Below are 16,685 nucleotides of genomic sequence, written 5' to 3'. Positions count from 1 at the left end.
AAGTTTACAAAGCTTGGAGTTGGACAATATGCATAAAAATGATGATTTGGTCAAAATACTCACTTGCCTAATAATTGTGCACAGTGTACTGTAGTAGACAGCTAAGAGGACATTTAAGATGACCTTCACTACCCGAAGAATCTAGGAATCACTAGCAGTAAATGACTAGTTTAGGAGTTAAAAAAGAAGCAGATAAAAATTGAGCAATAAGGATGATAATTAGAAGAGGGAAATCACCTCCACAGACTCAATCTTCTGGACAGATGTCCTAGTGCACTCCCCTGCCAGGAGCTGCAGCGTTCCCCTTTACTATTGTTGGGCCCATGTAACAATTCCGAGACAACATGAGGAAGCTTGCTGCAAATGGTGGCAAAGCAGTACACAAGGGATTGGAATCCAATGGACTGGGGGATTAGAGCTTTGCAAATGTGTACTTTCAGCCCCTTCTACTTACCTTCTGATCAACTATTTTCTAAAGCTGAACTCTGGGCAAAAACAGTTGTTGGACTTTTGCACTGTATAAATATATTACCACTTTTGAACTGTATCCCTTGTGTGGCTGCTGCTACTGTTACTTGTATTCATCCCGCATACTATAGTAAGCTCCAAAAAAAAAAGAAGCTGAGAATTTCAGTTTTAGCCAGAGTACAGTTCTCGCATTGCCTCACTCGCTCAGCTCTTCACCTATTCATAAAATGTACTGTATTCTTTGTACAGAATACAAAGAGTTCTGTGAATGAAGGAGGATGAAAAAATAATACAGGACTTTGCCCAAAGATTAACTAGCTATGAGAACACTAATTCTCAGCATCAGATTTTTGGAGCTTATTGTAGTGTGCAGATGCAAATGTCTGCAAACTGTTTTGCCCAGAGTTCTGCTTTATGGAAATCAGAGGTCTTTACCTAATATTCAATCACCAGTTTGGGGCTATGCAGGCCTTTCAATTAAATATTGTTGCAACTGTTTCTCATCTCACACCAGTCCATGTGGCTACATTCAGGTCATGCAGGTCATTAGGACCACTGGTATCTAGGGAAAGAGTTCAGTATACAAATGCCTGCCCTAAAGCCAGACAGTGTAGCAGAAGAAAACCGCACAATAATATACGTACTGTATATCCCCCAAAAAAAGAAAAAAAAACATTTGAAAATGAAAACAGCAGCACTTTCATGTATGATAACAATTTTAGCTTTAAAGTGGTTGTAAATTCAGTGATCACAATTATTGCCAGCCCCTCTGTTATAACAAGCTATACTACACAGTGTATGTGTTTTTAATGCTGCAACTAAAAAAATAGAGAAAAGAAAATAATATATATTTTTTCACATGCTGATGGGTGGTCACATGACCACCTGCCGCTCTCCTTCCCCGATCTAAGGACTACAGTGGAAGGGGCTGATATTCTCCTCTGACGTCAGATGGCTAGTCACGTGAAATAAGGTATTTTTCTGCAGAATTTAAAAAAACACATACACTGTGTAGTATATCTTGTTATAACATAAGGGCTGGTAGTAATTGTGATCACTAACTTTACTGCCATGCGGAATAGCGGCAGGAGGGGAGGGATGGGTTTGGAGATTAGCTCACACTAGGAAGTGACAGGCAGGGAGGGAGGGAGGGTGAGAGGGAGAGCAGCGGGATGACGGTGGCACATAAACTGACCACGGTATCATGCATCAGCAGTAGAGGTCGACTGATATGGGTTTTTCTCTGGCCAATGCCGATGCCGATATTTAGAAATCGTGGTGGCCGATGGCCGATATGTGATGCCGATTTTTTGGGGCCAATATATTAGGCCGATTTTTTTTTTTTCCCTTCATCTCATAAAATTTAACAGTTAGACCCCTTTCACACTGGGGCGTTTTTCAGGTGCTTTTGGGCTAAAAATAGCGCCTGTAAAGTGCCTGTAAAACGGCTCCCCTGCAGTCTCAGTGTGAAAGCCTGAGTTCTTTCACACTGAGGCGATGCGCTGACAGGATGTTAAAAAAAAGTCCTGCAAGCAGCATCTTTGGAGCAGTGTATACCACCACTCCTGCCCATTGAAATGAATGTGCACCGCTGCCGAAGCGTCTGCAAAGCGTTTCGGTGGCGGCGCTTCAGGGGCGCATTTAACCCCTTCCTCGGCTGCTAGCTGGGTTATAAGCGCCCCGCTAGCAGCCGAATAGCGCCGCTAAAATTATGGTAGAGCGCCGCTAAAACTAGCAGCGTTTTATCGTCAACGCATGCCCGCTCCAGTGTGAAAGCAACCTTAAGTGATACAGAAAATTTTTTACATTTAAACATTTATTAAACAAAACAAACCTCCAATCAGTTCACTTGTATGTAGAATTTAGAAAAAAAAAACTATATCTTAAATATTAAATACACAAAAACAGGTAATCAAAACTTTTGGACGAAAAAAAAATGGGCTAACTTTACTGCTTAATTTTTTTTTTTTAATTTATTAGTGTATATTTTCAAAAAAAATTGCGTTTGAAAGACCGCTGCGCAAATACCGTGTGACATAAAATATTGCAACAACCGCTATTTTATTCCCTAGGGTCTCTGCTAAAAATATATATATATATAATGTTTGGGGGTTCTAAGTGATTTTCTAGCAGAAAATACAGGATTTTTACTTGTAAGCAACAAATGTCAGAAAAGATTTAGTCTTTAAATGGTTAAACTGAGAGTTTCTACACACGGAGTTCAGTTCATTCATAAGTGTAAACATTGTATCTCTTCAGGTTCTTTTTATCAGATTTGGCAGGCTGCCCAGAGAGGAGAGAAGTCACTTCACAGAAGATTTCAGGCAACTTGTATTGACTTCTATTACAGAAGTCATTTGCAAGTCGCACTGAAGTTATATCGGCCTTTTTTATCAGCATAATCGACCAATGACGATTAAGTAAAAAACACCAAATATCGGCCGATATATCGGTCAGCCTCTAATCAGCAGCCATGATTACCGTGGTCAGCACACCTAGGGGGAGGAACAGGCAGGTTAAACTAGGTATTTTACAGCATGGGCGAGGACACGTGTTGACGTCACCACGCTCCTGCGTTAGGAGGACGGGATATCGTTTGCAGCCGGCCGGTTCTGCTTTTTACATGCAAAGTTTTTATCTTTATATGTAAGTGTAATATTTATTCAATAAATCATTAACTGTGACAGTATTACGCTATGGATGGCTTTCTTCCCTCTGTTTATGGCTGGGTCTCGGGGTCTGTGTAAGGTCATGTGGTGTCAGGAGTGGTCTGAGCATCTATCCATTCATTCAACCATCCAACCTCCAGTCCATCAGCTGATCTTCCTCACAAGCAAAGGCCCTGGCCGGGTTTAAGCCAACTGCCCGATTTTGCCTGCCAGCTGGTAAGCAGGCCTTTCTTAAGGTGGTGGCACGTTTGATTTATTTTGATTCACCCTGGTGTTCGTTACTAGATTGAATTGATCACCATTTATCCACGAGCAATTGCACAGTATATACTTATAATAACTATCATCTATACCTGAGGGTGACTTCCATCTCCTCTGCTTGTAACACAGGTCCATTCACAGGCTCAACATGAACTGAATCACCAGGCTTCACCTTGAGGTTCTTCTGTGCTGCTGGTCCAATTCCTACTTTCCCAGAGGGAAAACCACTGACTGGCCAAGCTGTGCACACCTACAAGAAGCACAAACATATACATCTTCATATACAGTATATTTGCTTAGCTGTAGGCCATACAACCTCTCACTTTATAAATGGCATGTAACATGAAAGCTTTTAGAAAGTTCTTCAAACAGAACTCCAGACAGAAGATAGAAATCAGCCAATATAATGTAGGAAGAGCTATTTGCTTTTCTGTTTCTAAATGATAAATAATATAATCCTAAATTTAATGTTTGGCTTCTTTTGGCTAAGAAAATATTTTCTCCAGTTTTTGTCATAAAAAGCATCTTTAAAGACTTGTTCACACCAGCAGTTTCTCACCCGCTGAATACATATTAAATATATATATATATATATGTATATATGTATATATATATATATATAATAACCCAAACCCTCAGGTACCCCTGAGGAAGTTACATGACCTGTGACGACACGCATTGGGTGGAGCTGGGTGACTGCCAAAATCAGAAGTGATGTGGGAGCCGCAGCCCTGCAGTTTTTTAACACAGCTCAATTTTATTGCTTTGCTTTTAAGTGAAATTATTTTAAAATAGATCTATTTTTGGAACCTACTACCCTATGGTGATCCCCTCTGTCATTTGAGCCCATTGTAGAATGGACATACGGTACACACCTCCCATATGGGAACATCACCAGGGAGCAAAGGAAATTTCCAAGGAGTACCCAATTTTGGAGCAGCGTTTTAAGGCATCCCCTGCCTAAGGGGAAAGCGAGTTTACACCTTGCTTTCAGCAGGTCCAACCCTGGAGGTACGAGCATAGGAGAGCCGGTGGTGGGAATCACTAATCACTGTGGCGCAGTGTCTAAATTCATTAAGATCATATTGAAAATATTTGTTGTCACTGGATGAACATACATCTATTTTGGTCACAATATACGTTGATTGACCGCACAAATAGAAGATACTTTTTATATACTACAGTAGAATATTTGTATCATTTATGTATATTGTCATTGCAATGAATTGAGGTTATGATTTGTCTGCACTGAATGCACTTTGAGGCCTCATGCACACTGGACGATTTTACAGCTGCTGTTTTTGGATTCGATATTTTTTTTAATACAGTCAATAAACTCCCCATCATGTTATCCTATGTGTGGATGGGCTGTTATCAACTGTTTTTGGCTGGGGTGTTTTTTGGCTGTAAAAAAAAAAACAAAACCAATGGGTTCTGAGAGGAGTTTTTCAGCTGTAAAAATACTCTAACGTCAAAAAACGCTGATAAATGCTCAAAAACGCAGCTCACCAGCGTTTAACGTTTTTGATCCATGATCCTAGTGCTTTGTCCAGTGCCCTGCATGCAGTTTTATATTATATATACTGTTCTTTCTGCCTGGAAACTTGAGATTGTCCATGGCAACCAAAAAGTGTCCCTTTACATCAAAAGTGGCTTTAGATCAGCTAGAAAACAGCGATAGTAAATTAGAACACTTGCAGAATTGAGCGATAGTGAATCGTGGGGAAATTTATTTCATTATTATTATTTTTTTTTTTTTTTATAATTATTTATAGTTTTATTTATTATATTATAATTTATGATTTTGTGTTTCAAACTTTATCATATCCGGGATGTCTACTAAACTCTTGTTTGGACAGATTTAAGTGTGTTATTACTAAGAATTACAGGCCTACAATATAAAACACAGAATTTTTATGCAAAACAATGTACCGCTTTGAGATTCAAAATTCTGACATAATCATCCCGCCAGGGAGGCTAGAAAACGCAAAAAACGCTATTGCAAAAACATTGAAAAACATTGCAAAGCTACTGGCATTTTTATAATGTTATTTTAACGTCTAGCGTGCATGAGGCCTCATTGTGGGAGTACATATTTTGCCATAAGGTTTTTATTTTACTAATGTCAGCAATACATAGGGAGGCGCAACAGATTCATACATATTTAATAACCCAAACCATTTTACATTCCTTTTAACCTTTTGTGGCTGAACTCACACACAAGGTAAAGGCTTTTGGAACATGTTAAAAGGTTCCAACCCCCGCCTCCCCCTGTGACAGCTGTCACTTTTTTAAACAGGGCTGTTCGGGGCTCTGCCGACACAACCATATCATTTATTCACAGATTCCTCTAAATAAATAAATTACGGTAGACGGATTTGTCGTTTCAATGGGCTGAGATGGCGCTGATGCTCGCTCTCGAAGTCCACTGACAGAAAACCCATACAGAGGTATGGGCTGAGCTAGAGGACATACAGAGCCTTGAAAAGGTATTCCTACCCCCTGAAATTTACCACATTTTGTCATGTTACAACCGAAAACGTACTGTAAATGTATTTTTTTGGAATTTTTTGTGATAGACCAACACAAAGTGGCACATAATTGTGAAGTGGAAGGAAAATGATAAATGTTTTTCAAAATTTTTTTACAAATAAAGATGTGAAAAGTGTGGCGTGCATTTGTATTCAGTCCCCTTTACTCTGATACCCCTAACTAAAATCTAGTGGAACCAATTGCCTTCAGAAGCCACCTAATTAGTAAATAGAGTCCACCTGTGTGTAATTTAATCTCAGTATAAATACAGCTGTGCTGTGAAGCCCTCAGAGGTTTGTTAGAGAACCTTCGTGAACAAACAGCATCATGAAGGCCAAGGAATATACCAGACAAGTCAGGGATAAAGTTGTGGAGAAGTGACACAACTGAAAACCTACCAAGACATGGCCGTACACCTAAACTGACAGGCCAGGCAAGGATAACAATAACCAGAGAAGCAGCCAGGAGGCCCATTGTAACTCTGGAGGAGCTGCAGAGATCCACAGCTCAGGTGAAAGAATCTGTCCACAGGACAACTATTAGTTGTGCACCCCACAAATCTGACCTTTATGGAAGAGTGGCAAGAAGAAAGCTATTGTTGAAAGAAAGCCATAAGAAGTCCAGTTTGCAGTTTGCGAGAAGCCATGTGGGGGACACAGCAAACATGTGGAAGAAGGTGCTCTGGTCAGATGAGACCAAAATTGAAATTTTTGGCCTAAAAGCAAAATGCTATGTGTGGCGGAAAACTAACACTGCACATCACCCAACACACCATCCCCAATGTGAAACATGGTGATGGCAGCATCATGTTGTGAGGATTCTTTTCTTCAGCTGGGACAGGGAAGCTGATCAGAGTTGATGGGAAGGTGGATGGAACCAAATACAGGGCAATCTTAGAAGAAAACCTGTTAGAGTCTGCAAAAGACTTGAGACTGGGGCATAGGTTCACCTTCCAGCAAGACAACGACCCTAAACATACAGCCGGAGCTACAATGGAATGGTTTTGATCAAAGCATATTCATGTGCTAGAATAGCGCAGTCAAATCCAGACCTAAATCCTATTGAGAATCTGTGGCAAAACTTGAAAATTGCTGTTCACAGATGCTTGCCGTCCAATCTGACAGAGCTTGAGCTATTTTGCAAAGAAGAATGGGAAAAAATGTCACTCTCTAGATGTGCAAAGCTGGTAGAGACATCCCCAAAAAGACTTGCAGCTATAAGTGGGCACAGTGGTGTAGTGGGCAGCACTTTCGCGTAGCAGTAAGAAGGGTCACTGGTTCGAATTCCAACCATGACACTACCTGCCTGGAGTTTGCATGTTCTCCCTGTGCCTCCGGTTTCCTCCCACACTCCAAAGACATGCTGGTAGGTTAATTGGATCCTGTCTAAATTGTCCCTAGTATGTATGAATGTGAGTTAGGGACCTTACATTGTAAGCTCCTTGAGGGTAGGGACTGATGTGAATGTACAATGTATATGTAAAGCACTGCGTAAATTGACGGCGCTATATAAGTACCTGAAATAAATAAATAAATATCTGCAGCGAAAGGTGTTTCTACAAAGTATTGACTCAGTGGGGCTGAATACAAATGCACTCCATACTTTTCAGATATTTATTTGTAAAACATTTTGAAAGCCATTTATCATTTTCCTTCCACCTTACAATTATGTACCATTTTGTGTTGGTCTATCACATAAAATCACAATAAAATACATTTATGTTTTTGGTTGTAACATGACAAAAAGTGGAAAATATCAAGGGGTATGAATACTTTTTCAAGGCTCTGTATCTGCAGGAACCCACAAAGCACCTGCTTTCCAGACATCTGCAGAAAAAAAAAAATAATTAATGCACATTTTTTTCTGCAAAAATATGTGCATTTATTATATTTTCTGTAAGGCTGGGTACACATACTGTATATGTGGTGCAGGAAACTGCATGTAATTTGGAAAGAAATCGCACAAGCGTTGTTTGTGCAGTGCGATTTGAGCCATTCATTTATATGGCTCAAATTGCACTGCATCTGCACAAAACAAAGGTGCAGGACCCTTTTTTTTCCTGCACTGGATCACATGGGTGTCAATCGCACTGCATTTTGGGAACCGCTTTGGGGTGTTGCTAACATAACACTGACACCCACTGCTGTTTGCATGAATGTTGTGCAATTTCAATACGGTGCGGAAAATGCACAGGATTTGATGCGGTGCGGGAAATGAACAGGATTCGCTGCGTTTCCCGCACCACATATATGTGAACCAAGCCTAAAGGTGAACTTAGCCTTTAAGCAAGCCCCTTACAAAGCAGTAAGAGACTAACAGTGCCCGCAGCAGCTTGCAGCCATTCACATGTAATCGGACATTCTGAAATTGCCTGTTGATGATCGGCCCTGAACACAAACTCTTTGCAGCTGTATTTGTTGTTATTTATGGCACAGTCCATCCAATAACGACATTTTTGCAGAGAATTATAAAACATATGCTTAAAATTAGAGGTCGACCGATATGGGTTTTTCTCTGGCCGATGCCGATATTTAGAAATCGCGGTGGCCGATGGCCGATATGTGATGCCGATTTTTTTGGGCCGATATATTAGGCCGATTTTTTTTTTTTATCTCATAAAATTTAACAGTTAAACCCCTTTCACAATGGGGCGTTTTTTAGGCGCTTTTGGGCTAAAAATAGCGTCTGTAAAGTGCCTGTAAAACGGCTCCCCTGCAGTCTCAGTGTGATATCCTGAGTGCTTTCACACTGAGGCCATGCGCTGGCAGGATGTTAAAAAAAAGTCCTGCAAGCAGCATCTTTGGAGTGGTGTATACCACCACTCCTGCCCATTGAAATGAATGTGCATTGCTGCCAAAGCGCCTGCAAAGCGTTTCGGCAGCGGCGCTTCAGGGGCGCATTTAAAGCGGGGTTCCACTCAAATTTTTAACTTAATCTTGCCCCCTTCAGTAAATTGCATAGATGTTCAAATGCCGCACGGAAATTTTTTTTATCGCTGTAATTACCTTTATATTGTACTTTATTGTGGCACTTCCTGTCTCTCCTCCCATGGGAGTAGGCGTGTTTATTGCCTTTCCCTGGCGCCGCACTGTCTCCTGGGAGCTTAGTGTCAGGCTTCCCAAGATTCAGTGCGGGAATAATGATCATGCTTGTGAACAAGCTGTGAATGAACAGCATTCACCGCATCCAGGAAATCAATGCTTGTGGGCTTCACATGCCCACAAGTAAGATGGAAACAGCCAGCATCACATTTTTAAAGTTATTCTTCAGTACGAAAACAGACAGAGGCGGAAATATTACACCCAAACTGTGAGTATTATTTTGGGATGAGCAAAGTGTCTCAATGACCTAAAAAAAAAAAAAAAGATTGGTCGCCGGACTCCCACTTCTTCAGCTGCTAGCTGGGTTATAACACCCCTTCTTCAGCTGCTAGCTGGGTTATAAGCGCCCTGCTAGCAGTCGAATAGCGCCGCTAAAATGACGGTAAAGCGCCGCTAAAACTAGCAGCGTTTTACTGTCAACGCATGCCCGCTGCAGTGTGAAAGCAACCTTAAGTGATACAGAAAATTTTTTACATTTAAACATTTATTAAACAAAACAAACCCCCAAGCAGTTCACTTGTATGTAGAATTTAGATTAAAAAAAAAATTAAAAAAAACTATATCTTGAAAATAAATACACAAAAACAGGTAATCAAAACTTTTGGACGAAAAAAAATGGGCTAACTTTACTGCTTAGTTTTTTTTTTTTTGTAAGCAACAAGTGTCAGAAAAGATTTAGTCTTTAAATGGTTAAACTGAGAGTTTCTACACACAGAGCTCAGTTCATTCATAAGTGTAAACATTGTATGCTTCAGGTTCTTTTTATCAGATTTGGCAGGCTGCCCAGAGGAGGGGAGAAGTCAATTCACAGAAGAATACAGGCAACTTGCACTGACTTCTATTACAGAAGTCATTTGCAAGTCGCGCTGAAGTTATATCGGCCTTTTTTTATCAGCACAATCGGCCGATGCCGATTAAGTAAAAAACGCCAAATATCGGCCGATATATATCGGCCGGCCGATATATCGGTCGACCTCTACTTAAAATCACAAACCCATTGTTGTTTCCCTTTAACAGTAGTACTGTATATGTATCTAGCAGCATGTGGTATTTCTTTGGTAACACAAAGTATTAAATATATTTATACCTCTTGCCTCCCATCTGAGCTGGTAAGCAAAACTGGGCGTCCAATACAGAGATCAGCCAATTTCATACTGGTCAGTCCAAGCTGTATGAATGAGCATCTGTAAGCCTTTGGTACTTTGTCCTCCTCTAGAAGTATTTAGGAAGGGTAAGGAAAAAAAAAATTACATAGGAGGTAACAAGGAAATATATGAACAAACTATATCCGATTTCCTTACATTTTGATTTTTGAAATATATTTTGTCATTTTTTTTTTTCAGCTTTTACGCTTCTGCAGATAAAACAATTCATGCAGTAGATACGAATATAAAATTACAATAAAGGATAGTAAAATATAGTAAAGGCAAAACTTTTCTTAATTCGAAGTGGTGAGGTGAAAGAACCAGTATCAGGTTTTTAACTCTTGCATACAATCCAATGAGAGCGCCACATAAATGTCCAGGAGTCCAACGTTTTTAATAATAACATTGATTCACAGCAGAAAAAATCCAACACATTTCAGGGTCTTTGCTTTATTCACTAACTGGCTTTACCTTCCCTTCTAAAACCATTCCAAGCAGTAAATCATAGTTCAGATGTATAGATATCTACTTACTAGGGCTGGGGAAAAAATCGATTTAAATCTTGAATCGAGTTGAGAGGTCAAATCGATTCAAAATTTAAGCAAATCGGTTTAAAAAAATTTTTTTTTTTTTCACTGCACCAGTCCTGAGGAGCTGCGGGCAGGAGTTTTTAGGTGAGGCCATGGCTTCAGATAGAAAAATCTGCATTTTTGGTCATTAACCACCTTCCGCCTGGCCTATAGCAGATTGACGGGCGGGCGGTGGTTCTGATATCCTGACTGGGCATCGTAGGACTTCCAGCAGGATAACACCCTGGCACGCAGCGTGGCAATCGCTGGTGCGGCGTGTCACTCTGACACACCGCATCTCCAATCGTGGTAAGGAGCCTCTGACAGAGGCTTCTTACCACGTGATCAGCTGTGACCAATCACAGCTTATCATAGGGTCAACGCATTTCTCGGTTTGCGCTGACAGGGAGAGCCGATCGGGGGGTTTGTGCTGATAATCAGTATATTATCAGCACAGCTCCCGTCAGATGTGCCCAACAGCTGCCAGTCAGTGCCCCCTCAATAAAGTCTCTCAGTGCCAATCAGAGCCCACAGTGCCAATCAGTGCCCATCACAGTGCCAATCAGTGTCCAGCAGTAACACCTGTCAGTACCTCATCATCAGTGCTACCTATCAGTGCCGCCTGTCAGTGCCCATCAGTGTCGCCTGTCAGTGCCACCTATCAGTGCCCATCAGTGCTGCATATCAGTGCCCATCAATTCTACATATCAGTGCGTCCTCATCAGTGCCACCTTAACAGTGCCAACTCATCAGTGCCCATCAGTGAAGCAGAAAACAAAATTTTATGACAGAAACTAAGAAAAACGTTTTTTGTTTTGAAAAATGTCGGTCTTTTTTAGTTTGTTTAGCAAAAAATAAAAACCCCAGAGGTGATCAAATACCACCAAAATAAAGCTCTATTTGTGGGAAGAAACTGATAAAAATTTAGTTTGGGTACAGTGTAGCATGACCGCGCAATTGTCATTCAAATTGCGACAGCGCTGAAAGCTGAAAATTGTCCTAGGCAGGAAGGGGCAAAAGTGCCCGGTATTGAAGTGGTTAACCACTTCAGTCTCAGAAGATTTTATCCCCTTCCTGACCAGAGCACTTTTTACAATTTGGCACTGCGTCGCTTTAACTGACAATTGCGTGGTCATGCAATGCTGTACCCAAACAAAATTGATGTTCTTTTTTCCCACAAATAGAGCTTTCTTTTGGTGGTATTTGATCACCTCTGCAGTTTTTACTTTTTGCTATAATAAATCTCCCCAAAAACGTTTTTAAAAAACAAATTTCTTCAGTTTAGGCCAATATATATTCTTCTACATAATTTTGGTAAAAAAAAAAAAAAAATTTGCAACTAGCGTATATTGATTTGTTTGCGCAAAAGTCTACAAGCTATGGGAAAGATTTATGGCATTTTTATTTATTTATTTATTTATTTTACTAGTAATGGCAGTGATCTGCAACTTTTATTAGTACTGCGACATTGTGGCAGACAGATCAAACACTTTTGACACATTTTTGGGACCATTGACATTTATACAGCGATCAGAGCTAAAAAAAATGCACTGATTACTGTGTAAATGTCACTGGTAGAGAAGGGGTAAACACTAGGGGGCGATCAAGGGGTTAAATGTGTGTTCCAACTGTATGGGGATAGGACTGACTGGGGGAGGAGTCATATCGTTGTTCCTACTTAGTAGGAACAAATGATATATGTCTCCTCTCCTGACAGAACAGGGATTTGTATGTTTACGCACACACAAATCCCCGTGCTGGCTCCCATGCCCGCGATCATGCATGGCCGGCAGCGATCATGCCCGGTGGCCATGCACATCAGGTCCCCTGCGGTGCAGCGGGCCTGAGCGCACCCTCTGTCCGCTCTTAAAGGGCACAACGTACCCATATGGGGTATCACCCAGCAGAGCCATTCTGCCGACGTATAGTATATCGACGTGAGACGGTCGGCAAGCAGGTAATTTACGCCTCATGAACGCAAATGTCCATTTACATACTGAAGAACAAGAACATGAAAATTAGTTTGCACGAATTTGTGTGAACACATATGCGCAAAAATTAGTGCAAATACATACAAAAAAAAAAAAAAACCACTGAAAAAGTAGATGCTCAAAAAGGAGTATCATGTGCAAGAGGCCTTAGGGCAATTCTACCAACAAGCTGCACTAAACGCATGGCTGCTGGTCTACACTGTGAGTGACATTCACAGTTTATAGATCACTTCTGTCTCTACTAGTCACATGGGATTTGGAATTAAATTTGAGAAAGTCCCTACTGTTTGGCTCACTGCCCTCCTAGGGGCTTGCTGAAGTGAAAACTTTACCTGAGAACCTGTACTCCAAGGATTTCACTGCTTCAAATAAGTTTGTGGATTTTTGGTTTTGACACCTCTCCTGCTGCTTCCTGATTATCACCTCAGAAGATCACTGGTCATTATAGGGGCAACTCTGATATGAGGAAGCAAAGCTTTGCATCCCCATCAAAATGGACACCTCCACACAGAAGGCAAGTCAGACTCCGCAATGAGGAAAATTTTTGGTTACAGAGTCCACAGACCTATTTTGTGATTTTTTCCTTTGCCCTCAGCCCACCTCCTATTGTCTCGCTTTCATCTCAAACTTGGATGGAGTATCTGGCCATGATCATATGCATTTCTAACTATTTGCCTGAGAGAGGGTCTGATTACAGGAGCACTATAGCCACAGGCCCTGGAGAGAGTTGTGTGCCAGGTTTCCGATTGTATGAGGTCTAAGGGCTCATTTACACTTACTTCAAAACATGGCTTCGGTCACTTTTTTTTTTAAAGCTCTCTGAACGTCAGTCAAAGAACCTGTCACTAAATAAAATGGTTAGCTTACAGTCCTGTTTACACCTTGCGTTTGCTTCGCTTCAAAAATTATACCTCATGTCGCTTTAGTGGTGCTTCAAAGCACCTTCAAAGCCTCCATAGAAGTCTGTGACAAAGCTCGCTTGAAGCACCTGCAGCTTTTGAGAGGTTTTAATTCAGGTTTAGCTTTGCTTTGGAGGTATTGCAGGTAAAAGATATCAACTCACACACAGGGCATCTGTCAAGCTTCATTAAAGCTTCAAAGCGTCGCAGAAGCATTAAAAGCAAATCAAAAAAGGATGTTGAAACGGAAGGCGCTTTAGGGCTCATTCACACTTGCTTTGACTTCAACACGGATTAAAGCGCCTACTGCTTCAACGTGCTTTTTCGATGTGTTTTTAATGCGTCCGTGATGCTTCTTTGAAGCTTGACATTTTTACGTGATGTGACTGCTGTCGGCAGCTACAGCCGTTAGCAGCAATCAGTGTTCTGCCAGCTGAAAGGCTTCCTGTCAGCAGAACTCAATAGTGCTGTGGGAGTGATTCCACCACCAACAGACTGTGCTGATGGGGGGGCATTGAGCAATTTTCTTCCCAGCAATCTATGGTTGCAGAAAAGAAAATTGAATAATGTATGGCTTGCATAAGCCATACACAACCACAGGTTTCAGGAAAGAAAATCGTTTAATTTCCCCATCAACACAGTCTTAATGGGGAATCCTTCTTACTGTGCTATTGTATTCTGACAGCAGGAAATTTCCCCACCATTAGAATACGATTACCATAGGTGTGCACAGCCTATTGAATTAGGGTGTGCACCTCAAAGCTCAAATAGTATATATACACATGCACACACATATATGTGACAGTCAGTAGAGCAGTGGACGGTGTCAGTAGGGCAGAGATTGGTGTTAATAGCAGACATCCCAAGTCTCCTGCGAGGTACGGGAGTGTCCCGCATTTCTGTGGTGGCTCCCGCACACCCACAAGTGCCTCGCGATCTCCCGGGAATGATCGGCGTGGCGGGAGGGACAGCTGTAAACACAGATCTCCCTGTCTAGCTTTTTAGTGGACAGCCGCGGGAGGGAGAGGAGAAGTGGCTCGTTCTCTCCCTCCCGTGGCTGTCAGCTAAAAAGCTAGACAGGGAAATCTGTGTTTACAGCTGTCCCTCCCGCCACGCCGATCATTCCCAGCTGTTCTGTGTGCTCCTCCTCCGGCCCCCTCCGTGTCCTTCTCCGCCCCCCTGTTCTCAGTTTATGAATGAGCAGTAACCTCTGTCTCCTGTTCATTCATCTTCAGTGCTGAGAAAGGGACTGTGGAATCTGTGTCCTCTGTCCCTTTCTCTGTCTCAAAGGGGAGATGCCAGGGATCTGTTTAGAGCCCTATCTCACCAAAGCACCCCACAAATTAAAAAAAAAAAAAGATTGTAAAAAGATTCTAAAAAAATGTGTAAAAAAATAAAATAAAATAAAAAACTACTGACATCACTCTACCCTGCCTTACCAACACCGTCCACTGCCCCAACCCCCTCCCCCCCAAAAAGCATTGTGAAAAAAATTAAAAACATATTAAATTGTAAAAAAATGTGAAAAAAAATATTGAAATATTGAAGTTATTCAAGGAGCGCCACCTCTCTGAAATTAGTTTTGCAGGTTGGGATGTCTGCAGTAGGGCACTGGGATGTGTCAGTAGTTTTTATTTGTATTATTCTATTTTTTTTTTTTTTTTACTATTTTTTTGGAGGCCCATTAGGGGGGCTTTGGTGAAATATCAGGGGTTTAAACAGGGGGAATCTGTGCCACACAGGGTGATTAGGGTGTGCCCTGGCACACCCTGTGTGCACGCCTATGATGATTTCAGCTGCTGGCAGTATTTGTATAGGAAAAAAAACAACAGGCATGTTGCACTGAAGTAGATCGATTAGGGCTGGGAGATTTTCTGGAAAAAAAAAAAAAAAAACTCGATTCACGATTCGAATCGAGTTTTTTTTTTTTTTTTTTTCACCGCGCCAGTCCTGAGGAGCTGTGGGCAGGAGTTTTTAGGCGAGGCCACGGCTTCGGCCTAGTCCGCGGCGGCCGGCCTCGCGGACTAGGCCGAAGCCGCGGCCTCGCCTAGAAACTCCTGCCCGCAGCTCCTCAGGACCGGTGCGGTGTCAGCGCCGATTCTGGGGAGCTGTGGGCAGGAGTTTTTAGGCGAGGCCACGGCTTCGGCCTAGTCCGCGGCGTCCAGCCTCGCGGACTAGGCCGAAGCCGCGGCCTCGCCTAAAAACTCCTGCCCGCAGCTCCTCAGGACCGGCGCAGTGAAAAAAAAAAATCGATTTGCTTAAATTTTAAATCGATTTGACCTCTCAACTCGATTCAAGATTAAATCGATTTTTTCCCCAGCCCTAAGATCGATAAATCGACTTCATTACAACCAGCCAGCCCATAGATGGATCAAAATTTGCCTACTTCAGCAGGAACTGGCCACATTTCAATCCAATATAAGAGAGGGTGACTCTGAGGGTCCTGATGTAAGGTGGGTGGTTTTGGGGACCCTGATGTATACAGGGGGGCTCTGGGGCCCGAGGTAAGGCTGAGGAACCCCAAGGCCCCTGATATGGGGGGGTGGAGACTCTGTGGACCCTGACATAACCCTGATGTTTGGGGGGGGTGGACTCTGGTGACCATGTTGTAAGGGGGGAATCACAATGTGAACAGGTGGACTCGTCCTGCTGAGGCACTCTATGGGGTTGATTTACTAAAGGTCAATAGACTGTGCACCTTAGAAAGTGCAATTGCACTCTGCAAGTGCAGTTGCTCCAGAGCTTAGTAAATGAGGTAAAGCTTCACTTTGCAAAGAATACCCAATCACATGCAAGGAAAATTAAAAAAACAGCATTTTTGCTTGCACATGATTGGTTGATAAAAGTCAGCAGAGCTTCTGCTCATTTACTAAACTCTGGAGCAACTGCTCTTGCCGTGTGCAACTGCACTTTCCAAAGTGCACAGTCTTTTTGCCTTTAGTAAATCAACCCCTATATGTTGTTTTTTATGTTACTTACTCCTGACCCCTGCAATCCATAGATACATTAGGTTTTACATTATATAGCCCTGACCAAAGTGTTCATTATTC

General features: G+C 41.9%; 1 protein-coding gene across 3 annotated transcripts in view; it reads right to left on the bottom strand.

The window, feature by feature from the left end:
* AFG2A (AFG2 AAA ATPase homolog A) overlaps window positions 1-16,685 on the bottom strand; it is a 621,949-nt gene that overhangs the window by 588,331 nt on the left and 16,933 nt on the right. For all 3 annotated transcript variants that reach the window (XM_073603630.1, XM_073603610.1, XM_073603621.1), the window contains exons 2-3: window positions 10,119-10,243; window positions 3,491-3,648 (exon numbers count right to left, since the gene is read on the bottom strand). In XM_073603630.1, coding sequence (XP_073459731.1) covers window positions 3,491-3,648; window positions 10,119-10,243 — 283 coding nt within the window. The remainder of the gene's footprint in view (window positions 1-3,490; window positions 3,649-10,118; window positions 10,244-16,685) is intronic.

Source organism: Aquarana catesbeiana, linkage group LG01, assembly GCF_042186555.1.
Source record: "Aquarana catesbeiana isolate 2022-GZ linkage group LG01, ASM4218655v1, whole genome shotgun sequence".
Classification (NCBI taxonomy): Eukaryota; Metazoa; Chordata; class Amphibia; order Anura; family Ranidae; genus Aquarana; species Aquarana catesbeiana.
This window is presented reverse-complemented; position numbering and strand designations above follow the sequence as displayed.